This window comes from Myripristis murdjan, chromosome 6 (assembly GCF_902150065.1).
Source record: "Myripristis murdjan chromosome 6, fMyrMur1.1, whole genome shotgun sequence".
Classification (NCBI taxonomy): Eukaryota; Metazoa; Chordata; class Actinopteri; order Holocentriformes; family Holocentridae; genus Myripristis; species Myripristis murdjan.
Window position 1 is genome coordinate 8490525 of NC_043985.1, and position 12031 is coordinate 8502555.

Here is a 12031-nt window from a genome sequence, read left to right on the forward strand (position 1 = left end):
TCACAATGATCCTGTAAGCCTATAACATCCAAAGGACTAGAAAGGTCACCTTGATGTACTGTGGAGGGTCAAAGGGCACCAGGTCAGACAGGAACTTCAACAAGAACACCAAAGACTTCTTACTAGTTGCATGGTACCCACTGGCCCCCCCGAAAGACATCTGAGGAAGAAGAAAAGAATAACACAAGCAATAAATAATAAGCACACTGACATAACAATACCTAAAGGTGACAGCACTTTTCTGAGCGCCATTTATATGTACAGAAATATAGAAAAGCAAATGGTGTTGCAATGGATAAAATTAATGAAACAATTTAATTTTAAAGTCACAGTAATGATATAGAAAACAAAATTCCAGCGCCTATCAGGATCAAAGGAGAGAGGATCAGAATGTGAAAAAAGAAAAGCTGAGCTAGAGCCAGGGACATTCAGTCAAATCCAGTCCAGATATACTGTTGTCAGACTGGACCAGCACTCTGCATTCCTGAACCAAGTAACTGCCTGCTCTCAACACCACAAAAAGAGATGATTCTGCCCTCAACAGCATAACTACTCTGAAAGCAATGACCTTACAGGGACAAGTCATTAAAACAATAATCCACAACCCTTTCCTGTAAATAAATGTCCATTTTGCTACTCTGCTTTCCTTTCTCATGAAGGCGCAGCAGCTGAAAGGGATCTCCTACACTTACATGGAATAAAAAACCTGAACTAAACCTGAACTTGGAAAAGAATATTTCTCTCCACATAACTCCTTGTCTTGTCCCAGATCTTCCACATGTGATTTAAACCTGTTGACTCTTCATCAGAGCCAGAGTAACTAAGTGCCAACACAATACCAAGCTCCTTCAGCTGAACACTGAAGTTGAAATTTTCAAATAAATTTTGAGTAGTCTGTGAGGAAAATATTTCATCACACTCCAACAGGGCATATCATAACTTTACTGAGCAGTGTGCACTGAAAAAAGCGAGCCCAGCTGCTGTAGAGGAGCGCCTCCTGAGCACCAAAAAATAAATTCAGAAAAACACGGAAGGGAGTACTAAAAAAGTCAATTGTATTTAGTGATTGCTGAAGAGTTCAGTGAAGGCTAGGCTCTTCAGAACCAGTGAAGAGAGTGAGGAGAGGTGCTGGATGGGGTGAAATATTTAGTCACCTAGCCACAGTATTGCTTAACTGATTAACAAACCTTGAACCAGTCACAGTAGGAGGGGAAGAGGCCCGGTCCCTCTAGCGCCCCCTGTCGAGCCAACAGGAAGGCAGTGATCATGTTCTCCAGGTCATAGCTGTCAAACGCAGAGCTCAGCAGTCTGGACAGGAGCTCTGACAGACGCAAAGAGACACAAACAACTGTGGAGACAAACTTTGACGACACTACATCAATCAAATCCTACTAATTAACATATTAAGTCTCTTGAGATACAGTCTCTCCTCTACAAGAGAAACCTGGTCAAGACGGCAGCAGCTCGTTAATCATTTCACACATCACAAACAGGCCAACACACAACACATTCAACAGATATTTCTCAAACTCCTTGCAGCAGGGAGCAAGAGGTTCAGACATGGGTGCATTTAGGCTTCGTCACAACCAATATTGTGTGTGCAGTTTAAAAAGTTAAAGTAAACATGATAAAAGAGAACAGTGTCCAAGTGAACACTTAAAAACTATTTATTATTCTCATTATCATTACTGTTATTAATCTTTAGCTGTCTATCTTTATTCTGACCAGAATTGCCTTGTCACAAACCAAAAATTGCACAAAGCTTTTGTAGAGTAGCCGGGTCCGGTCCGAAACAACACACACTGCAAAACAGAGTTGCGAAGTGGGGGGGGTGCATGTTGTGTAAAGAACACAGGGACCCGGATTACCCAGTGTGCACTACAGCGCCATCAGCAGTCCAAAACTACATTTCCTCTACTCTTTCTTCTCCTTGCTAGCAACTGTGATTATCATTGTTGTTAGGCTTTTCCACATTGACAATAATGAATTTCAGGGGATGGGCATGCTTAGTAACTGTAATTTTACACATAAAAGTGGTTTAATTTAAAAATAATAAATATCTGCTCAAAATATTGAGCATCAGAAGCTCCAGTCCAAAAACATCTGTGTCTGGCTTCATTGCACCAAATCACTGAGACCCCGGTGTTCACCTCTGAGGCTGCGCTGGGCGTCCGGGTTGTAAACCAGCAGCGTGGAGAGGAAACAGAGGACGTGTTGCCAGTTCACTTCATGCGTTTCCAAAACCTGTTGCAGGTGAAGGAGCAGTTCCTCCACACTGAAGATGACAGCCAGCTGCAATGTAAACACAACAGCAATGCAAACACACACACACACAAACACAGAAACACCATTAGGGCCTCAACAGCAGAGCTTCCTCTCCACAGATATGAATGTAGTATTCCCAAAACTGTTCAAGGCCCAAGGAGACACATCTGTCTTTGCCTTTGGTTTCTATTCATTCCACTAAGACATGAAAATGAACTTTCAGAGACTTCAGACATTCTTCACACCAATATCCATCACCAGAATAAAGTCCTCCACATTAGTTTTCCTAAAAGCAGCAGCACTGTTGTGTTTTGATGACTTGAAATAGGGCAGGGTGAAACGCTCCCTCCACCAAGGAAAATAGGCCCCAGGGAAATCCAGGTGTTTCAATCAAAAATTCAAATTTGAAAATCAAAGAATTTTATATGTTTTATATGTTGTGAAATCTTTAGTACGCCCACATGATGTTCAACATGTTTTTTGCGATGTAAAATGTGGGCAATTTGCAGGAAACGGACCAAACATTCAAAACCAAGGAGTGCTGTAGCACAGGCAGAGCAAGTAAAATAAAAATCACATCACCTTGCAGAGACACAAGACTAAACATCATCTGTCGCTCAGGAATTCACAAAGAGATGTGGAATTTAGACCCGAACAGTGAGAGACACTTGACCGCTATGGATATTTTCTGCAGCTGCTTCTTGCAAGTGCATTCGCCCTTATCAAAAATAATCCATACAAACAAAAGTAGCCACGGACGCTCACAAACGTATTATGCATTTTTTTTACTATTTACCTTATGAAAAAAAGACGTCAGCAGCTGATTGGATTTGGCGAAGCTCCACTCACTCTGCATGGCGATGGCTTCTGACACTGAGGAAATATGTTTTTATTTGCTTTAATTTATGTCCTTGGAAATAAAGTGGTGGTCATTATGAAAGAGAGATCACAGTTCGTAAGCATTATAAGCAGAAAAATCCTGCATTTTTTCAATTCTTCAACTGAAGATGTACTTTGAAGAGTTGAAGAGTTTTACATGGTGTTTGCTGATGTGTTAGCTGGTAGGCTTGAATGACCATCAACAACCAACAACCACCAACTTTCCATAATCTTAGAGTTATCAGCGGTTTTTGTATAAGAACTTAGGCAAAAACAGCATTAAACTGTTTTAAAGGCATAGTCCACCCATTTTGAAAAATGTTACATTATTTCACTTCTCCCCCAGCTGTTCTGTAGGACAGTAGTGGTGCTATCTTCCTCTCATTGTTACTGAGTGCTGGATACTGGCTGGATGCTGCAGATGCTAACTGTTAGCCTCCTGCCATTGAGCTGAACCTCCCCCCAGCTAACATTCTGAAAAATAACTGCCTTTATCCACTCAAATAAGGTTTAAAATCACTTTACAGGTGTTGCTTTCTGAAACTTTAAGTGCACACAGACGATAGCTTTGCTCAAATTGCTGTTCATAAGTGTATTTTCCCTGTTATCAATTTCTGGAAACATTGGGGCCGGCATAACAACTAGAAAGGACGGGAGGTGAAATTATACTTTTTTTTCGAAATAGGTGAACTATTCCTTTAACCAATATATTACTTGTTATTACCAGTAAGTCGAGGTTTATAGGTAAGAGCACTGGTCAGGGAGTGTGTGAAGAAGCGCCGAAGAGCTGCTGGTGACACAGAGACTCCACACAACGAGGCATCACACAGCTGGATCCTGTCCAATCAGAGCCAGAGCAAGAAAGAGAGACAGGTAGACAAGTCATAACGTTTGATTGCACTCAGTTATAATTTAACTAAATGACAATGAGAATGATCATTGGTATGAGGTGCACCGGCTGTCCCATCAGCAATATCTAACATTCTTCTATGATGTCTGTAATTGCTTGGAAAGTCTTCTTGCTCTTGGGTCTCTCTTGAAAAAGAAAATCTCAATCACACTGAGACGGTTTAAAAAAGGTTAATGAAGTAAATGGTAAGCACCATAGCGCCGCCCCTGTCCCACCACACTGTGCAGTTTTTGTCTTCTCCATGGTGTCCAGAAGCCCTGAAGAAGGAAGAGGGGAAAACAATCACACACTGAAAATCAAGACAAAGAAATTATTTTTAAAAAAGTACAACAGCTGCAGGAACTAACATTTCAGATCTCTGAGGTACAGTCATACAGTCCAAAAATATTCTTTCAGATAATGAACCACTTCTTTGAAAACTGCTGCAATTAAAAATGCTTTGGTATTCACATTTATTTCCTTTGTTTGCATTGGAACAACACAAAAATAAATAAATAAACATGTGGTGTATTATCTGAAAGAATTGGGGAGGTGCCAATATTTTTGGCCATGACTGTATAAGCGGCACTGTAAATATTTCATCAGTGAGAAGCTGAAGCCCAGCAGGTGGTAGGGAGGAAAGGAGGACTGACAGGAGAGCATGTCGTCCAGGACTGAGCAGCAGAGCACGCCGAGTTTCCTGTTTGGTGCCGCCGACTCCTGGCTCTCTTCAAACCCGGCTCCCACCAAGACTCCCACCACCACTGAAAAACAGAGAGACCCTTTCCTCAGCACGGACAAACAAACCACATACAAATCATACGGTACATTTTTGGATGAACTTTTCATCTACAGTGCCCTGCAGTGCCAGAGTTTCTCTTCACTATTTTGTATTATTCTTTCTTATTAAAACTGCCTTCCTAACTGAGCATGAAAATGTACAAAATTTGGCACTTAGGTTCTTTACCATGCCAAAAGATGTCCACTAAATTTAGGAAAAAATAGACCTACATTTTGAAAAACTTAAAAAAAAAAAATCATAATCAGTGATACATGTTACAACGTTTTCGAGCTTGTTGGCCCAAACAAGATGAAACCACTGAACACTCATACCTACACCTAATTATGTAACGGTATACCTAATCTGTATTGACAGAAAAAAGAAAATAGAGTACCGCAGTGCATGACAATGTTTGACAGTAAATGCTACTGGGCATTGCCACTGTGAAGTGACACTTGGACAATGTCAAATTTCAAACTCAGAAATTATAAAAAAATGTTGCTGTTTTCATAGATAACACATGGGCTGTGGATAGATAAAGTCTGTTAGAGAAACCCTCTGCTCCACAAAACAACACCCACCTAGGCTCACTGTACTGGTGTTACGTTGTAGTCACATTTCTTACCTGATAGCACTTTCTGTTGCACCTGTCTGGCCTCCTGTTGGTCCTGCGGAGCCGTCCAATCACACAGAGCCTTCAACTCAGACACCAACCACGACCTCACCCCTTCATCGCTGGTGGGGGAAGGAGGAGGAAACAAGAAGACAAGCGTGAAAAGGCTGGGTAAACTTGAATTGGGGCAATCAAAACAGAACAGGTTACAGGAAAGTACCTTCCCCTGTTGTTTGGGTTCCTTGATGCAATTAAACTTGAGGCGTAGAAGGACAGCAAGGTTTTGCAGCCACATTAGTTTCCTTTATTTGTGAAGCTCACCTTAAAAATTTGCACGACACAAACTTATCAAATTGAGTCCATCTGGCCCATTTCAACCACAGGAACCTTCCTTCAACCTCAAGGAACTGTCTGTGTATTGAGAACCTTCACAGACGTAATCAAAGTGAACTAAACATAATGAAGGAGACTTCTTGAAATAAAATGCCAGCTCAGAAGTCGTGGTTTCTGAAATGTACTTCAGCACCAGGATGTCAGACAGGGCAGCAGGATGCTTAATGGTTAAACCATTTCTCCCAGTGCAGAGTTGGGCTTTGATCCCCTGATACAGTCACACATGCCAGTATGACACTTTTAAAATGTATGACAGTAAACTCATTTCAACTCAACAAGCTCAACACTCAGTGGCTAAACCCCAAAAAGAGGGAAGCAAGGTGAATGACCAACAAATCATATAAAAATGATCAAGATTCAAAAATTTCTTTACCTCTCTAAAATGGACTTTAGAGTGAGGATGTTGTGAGCATGAAGATGGAACACCACCTCCAGATTGGGCTGCTCCTGTAAAGACACATCAAACTACTTATTTTTCATTAGTGCAGCCACCTTTTTACCTAAGAAATATGAACGTTTGCGCATGTATATAAAGCCATAAATACTTATAACATATACAGAAAAATGAACTCTCTCACATACGCACACAGACCTGATCCTTCCAGTACTCCTGCCAGAGCAGCTTGGGGCACAAAGCTCCCAGAGACAGAAGCTCCCTGCCGGCCTGCAGCAGGACACTCAGCTGCACCTGGACGGGACAGTCACAGCAGCAATGGGACACACGTTTAGGCATTTCACGTCCTTCATGACTGCTGCACACCACTTCCAAGAGGAGTTCTGCTACTCACAAGGCTCCTGTTTATTACTCAGATTATGTTTTCTGAGCTTCACTTTGAAGTGCAGACTCTCAGCGAAGGTAAGCTTTGAAAAAAAAAATCTGTTTTTTGTTGGTGCATTGCTAATTCATGAGGCACTTGTGTGACTGATTTAAAATTTGGATATCTGAACATGCAGTTTCAGAGAAGCTTTGAATGAGTATGCAGTAGTGAGGGACTGAAGTGGAGGGCAGAGGAAAAGCTTATCTTCAGGCTGCTACAGACATTTAAAAAGCTCAAACCAGGAAACAACAGCAGGCTGGCTATAAAACCCTGACAGGAATGTTTTTGGGGCCATTAGATCAATTAAAGTTTGATATGAAATGTTAACAAAATGTTTGAGTGTAAGAATAAGCAACATCATCAGCACTGATGGACAGCTGCACTTTCCGAGTGCCCTCCAGTATGTGATAAGGTCACATTTGCAGATAACGTGTTTCTTTGAATTATCCAATTTTTATGATTTTTTTGTTTGTTTGTTTAAATACAGGTTTTCAGTTGGATACTAACTCTCTGAGAGGAGGTGAGCAACACTCTCCCCTCGTGCTCCTCCTCAGTCCGGGTGATCTCCGTCAGTCTCTCCAGCATCATCCTCACTGACAGAGCCGCTACAGGGACACGAAGCTCCTCAGCCTGACGCCTGAGCTCCCCGACTACCAACAGAAACATAAAACACGCATTTACACACATACACACAATTTAATAAGAAAGCATTGTCAACACACACCCACAATACCTTCTGCTGCATCATCACATACACTACGAAGAGAAAGAGGGTTATTTCCTCTCAGTGGTTTTTCAATGATTTCCCAGCACTCACTCTCACATGACTGCATTATGGTCAGAGGAAGTGCGATGAGGTGAGCCCACGTGGAGGTGACCTCTTTAGCTGCTTCCCTGGACTGCTAATGCACTATACTGTGTGTGTGACTCTGCATTCACTTCAACAGCTGCCAAAGTAACTCTTTTAGCACATGAACATGCCAATATAAAAAATAAAAAAAATGAGGAAATTAAATAACTCTTTTCTTGTTATTTTCCTATTTTAAGAAAGTAGATCTGGCAGGAAGATTCTGCAGGAATTAGATTAAAGACATGACCTCATGACCCTTTCATACATAATTCTAATTACACAAAAAAAATGGCTACCGGGACTTGTTGTTTTATATTAGCATACTCTGCCTTTTTCACATTTGTTTATGTTGTAAAAGTGGTATTTTAGGAGTTTTTGGCTGCACTATGGAAGCGAATGGAGAGATAGAAATATAATATTGCGGATTAGCAGCCCAGGGGAGCACAGAGCAACTAATGAGGAAATTTCCCCACCATGTGGACTCCTGCAATGCCCAGAGAACAATACAACACTAAATAAACACATAAAATGTCTAAAAGCAAGTTATTCACAATAATCCCTCCAAATGGAATATCCCTAATCCCAACCCACTTTACAGCACCGCACACACAAACACATAAACACACCGGTTCACAACAGAGCAGCTGGCCACCTTTAAAATAGGCCTGACTGTAGACATGTTGCTCTGCTGCACTTCAATCACTCACCCAGGAGTGACCCTGCAATGGCTGATGGGAGTCCTTCACATGCTCCGTCTCCCTGCTTTGCATTCTCACTGCAGAAAATATTGCACGGGTTTGGACTCTGTAAAAATAGTTATAAGACAGAGTTAAGATACACTAAGAAGAAGGTAAAAAAAAAGATGCCCTTATCAAACTAGTAATGTGAGAAATAAAGAATGTAATAATTGTGGTACAATGTCCGTTAATGTTATCATCAGATCATCAGCTAAAAATGTGACAAAAGTTTTGAAGTAATCAGCACTGATAATGTTATTACCAGGCAAAAACGCAAAAATGTCAACTGTGCCAGCGGCACACACATGACGAATTCATCACGTTCCTGGGTCTCATACATGCGAGGGATGTAACGGCAGATTCAGATGGGAAACAACAGTGCAATGCAGTGTTTTTACAGGTTTCCCATAGCAACAGTCAGAAGATGATGATGTACTGTAGCAGGCTATGTCACGATGTTTTATTCCCTATTACAGATATTGTAAAAACACCTTAATTTGTCTGATTTTTGCAGAATTTAAGTATTCGCCTGCAATTAATTCAAATGTTTTATGAAAATGCAGCTAGTATCACAAAACTAAGACTACATTTCCCATAAACCAGTCTGTTTTCTGTTCCCTGAAGCCTTTAGCTTTACTGAGGAAAACAGATTAGATAAGATGGCAAATAACATGGTAATAATTCTTTGATGTTAAAATGCTGCACATTAGAGGTGGGGGAAAAAAATCAATTCACTTAAGTATAGCTATTCTTTTTTTGTAATCGATTTTTTTTATTACTGAAAATGAAAAACCTGAATTTCCAGCACGGTCCCTTGACCTCTGACCTCCAGCTCTCTGAAAGAAAATGGGTTCTCTGGGCAGCCACATCTCTCCCCTTTGCAGACATGCCCACCTTCTGCTAATCCCATGCAGTTTGGGCCACAAACCCTGCAGTCCACATGTGTTCTTGTGGCCTGTTGTAAAATGGTGTGTTTGTGCAGACTGGGGCCTAAACAGTCTTGGAGTTGCATCAACTGGCTTTGACTGGAAAGCTGAGACTCTTGTGGATTCAATGAGCCACGTTTGATTCATGTGTGATGATGTTGGCCCCCATAACAGCCATTTCACTGCAGTCAGAGCATTTTGTCAAATTTGACATCACTGTACAAGATGCCCTATTGTTACATCTACAATAATCACAGCCTCATGAAACTTTACAGACACAAACTAGAGGAGAATTCAAAAAACGAAAATTGCAATAAGCCGTAATATCAAACCACAATACTTGTAGAATCGCAATACACATCAAATCAGCACCCAAGTATGATTATGCCAAGTATCAAATCGTCTCTTTAAAGAAGCAAACATTGAAATTTCACAATTATTAGCATTATTATCATAGTTTTCATGAACTGTGCAGCCCAAGAGAACCTCTCCCTCATCGAGTGGCCACTCACCCCGACCTCCCTCAGCAGGCTGCTGAGGCTCTGCTGCTGATTCAACAGCTGGATCACTGCCTCCTGCAGACGCTGGCCGTCCTCCTGCTTGGGCCTCTTTACCACACGACCAGCTGAGAGCACACATGCAGGAAAAAACGCACAACATGACACATATTGGTGTATCACTTCTATTTTGTTAAGATTTTTCTCAAAGTGGGGACACTTGTACAGCAATGGAAGGCACTGCTGAGAGCATTCACCGTATTAAAGTGCCATAAAACTTAAGTCTACATATTCTGTGTCTCAGAATGTGTCTCATCAGGTTAGTTTGCTTCATATTCAATCACTTTTCCTAATAAATTGGTGACAAGTGGGTAAACATGGCACCAACTTGATAATATGACACATTTTGTGCACATTTGTGTTTCTTTGGAGTCAGTTTGACCCCGGGTTCGTTTAGCTGCGTAAAACAAGAGAAACATCAGCATTTGACATTCAGCATCAACATGGCATTTATTTAGAGGTGTGGTTATGTTGCTGGTGACATAAGTAGGCTACACCTGTACTAGTGAGAGAACCACTGACAGCTCAGCTGGGAGGGAAAACCTGATTCCCATAAGAACTGTGGTGTAGACAGAAGTGAGGTGGGAGACTATATTTTATTTACAGAGCTCTTTATGTTGTCAACAAGACATATGAAGTACCTAACACAAACCTGGGTAATAATTTCATTGCACATTGACCCCAATTGATTAGGAAATGTTAGTGAATTTGAAGGTTAAATGAATCACAATTAAACAGTGGCTCTGACTGAGGGACGTGACTGATCGTAGACACTAAAATGACCGTAGAAACTGGATTTCTATGAAAATGACAGTTTTTTGTAATGGAGGCTGGTTGACGTGTGTCGGTGTTCGGCCAGAACAAACTGTGTGACACTGAAAAAGCACGGGGCGGGGATTCTCAGTGTCTGTGAATGGATTCGTGTGTTTGTATTTGCATTTCTGTCTGTTGTCACTTCAGAATATATTCACATTAAAACGTTTTTAGCTAGCTTAGCATGAACTCACCCAGCAGGCCGGACACCGTCCTTTTCTGACAGACGGACACACACGACGCACTCAGGGACATAATTTTAGCACAAAAATCAACAATATCTAAAAGGCATGGTGTTCCTCCTGACTGCTGTGGTGTTTCGGCTAATAATAATACAACATACAGTCACTGAATGTCACGAAAAGCCGAGTTAGCTCCTCCTGTCTGTAGCGGAGCCGCTGTGTTTCTGCCTGACTGCCATGGTTTTTTCCTCCGCGCTCTTCACGCTCATTGGTCACGCAGCAGCCAATTAGGATAGAGCTCTCTCCTGGACGAGGAAGAATTAACCCTGCGTTTCAATGTGCTGAAACTGTGTGTGCCTATGTTTACTTTACTTTATTTTACTCCATTTATTTATAAAATACATTGGTCTCAAACAAAGAGGAAAGATGCTTTAGCGACTGGCCAGTTTCCGTCTGTGTTTGTTGTACCCTGTTTGTTGTTTCCTCCAGAATGTTCTACTAATCAAGTTAAAATGGGAAAACTGTAGACATGATAATAATAATAATAATGATGTGCCAAAATGTGCATGTATTTTAATATTTTACAGTATATGAGATGCACTAGGCTCACAAAATAAATAAGCATTACTAATGAGTGGCATGAGTGCCAGTAAGAGAATTCAACAACAGATCAATCTCCCCAGACGGGACAAAGGACAAATAGATCAATGAATAACAGCGCCAGCAGAGCTAATATTTCCTTCCTCCCTCTCTCTCTCTCTCTCTCTCTCTCTCTCTCTCTCTCTCTCTCTCTCTCTCTCTCTCTCTCTCTGCGTCTTCCTGTATCAACAAGCCTTGGGTGTTTACCTCCACCATTGATTGACTGAAGGTGAATAACATGAGTACATTAGAGGCTGACACACTCTGGGTGTGTGTGCGTGTGTGCACACGCGCATGTGTGTGTGTGTGTGTTCTGGCAGGACATGATGAGCTTTTCCACACGACGTGATGCAACACGAACGCTGGTGAAACACACTGAATCACCTCCACTCCTGAACTCTGAACACTGAAAACCTGTAACCTGTAAAACCTGTGCATTTTTATCAGGTGATACATTTTTCTGACTTTTTGGGGATCTCGCCCCTGAAATACCCCCTATCAAAAAACTAAAACTAACACTCAAACTAATACAACTAAACCGCAGCAAACCTGCTTTACAAAACGAATTCAAGCTAAACTGAAACTGAAAACAAAAAGACAAAATGGAAAGCTTCTGCCTCACAGTGTGGGTTTGGGCTGCGGCGCCACACCCTGACAAACTCAACACACACCCGGCACAGTGCACCAAC

The 12031-nt window shown here is 41.5% G+C and overlaps 1 protein-coding gene across 3 annotated transcripts in view; it reads right to left on the minus strand.

Moving 5' to 3' along the window:
- Positions 1-10941, minus strand: part of fanca (FA complementation group A) — a 39705-nt gene extending 28764 nt beyond the window's left edge. For 2 of the 3 annotated variants that reach the window (XM_030052964.1, XM_030052963.1), the window contains exons 1-14: positions 10716-10941; positions 9664-9776; positions 8196-8292; positions 7146-7288; positions 6413-6508; positions 6194-6285; positions 5440-5549; positions 4687-4797; positions 4248-4311; positions 3869-3981; positions 3062-3138; positions 2151-2292; positions 1188-1321; positions 50-160 (exon numbers count right to left, since the gene is read on the minus strand). In XM_030052964.1, the coding sequence (XP_029908824.1) occupies positions 50-160; positions 1188-1321; positions 2151-2292; positions 3062-3138; positions 3869-3981; positions 4248-4311; positions 4687-4797; positions 5440-5549; positions 6194-6285; positions 6413-6508; positions 7146-7288; positions 8196-8292; positions 9664-9776; positions 10716-10776 (1464 nt within the window). In that variant the 5' untranslated portion in view covers positions 10777-10941. The remainder of the gene's footprint in view (positions 1-49; positions 161-1187; positions 1322-2150; positions 2293-3061; positions 3139-3868; positions 3982-4247; positions 4312-4686; positions 4798-5439; positions 5550-6193; positions 6286-6412; positions 6509-7145; positions 7289-8195; positions 8293-9663; positions 9777-10715) is intronic. The other variant, XM_030052965.1, reaches the window with a different exon arrangement.
- Positions 10942-12031: the final 1090 nt, after the last annotated feature.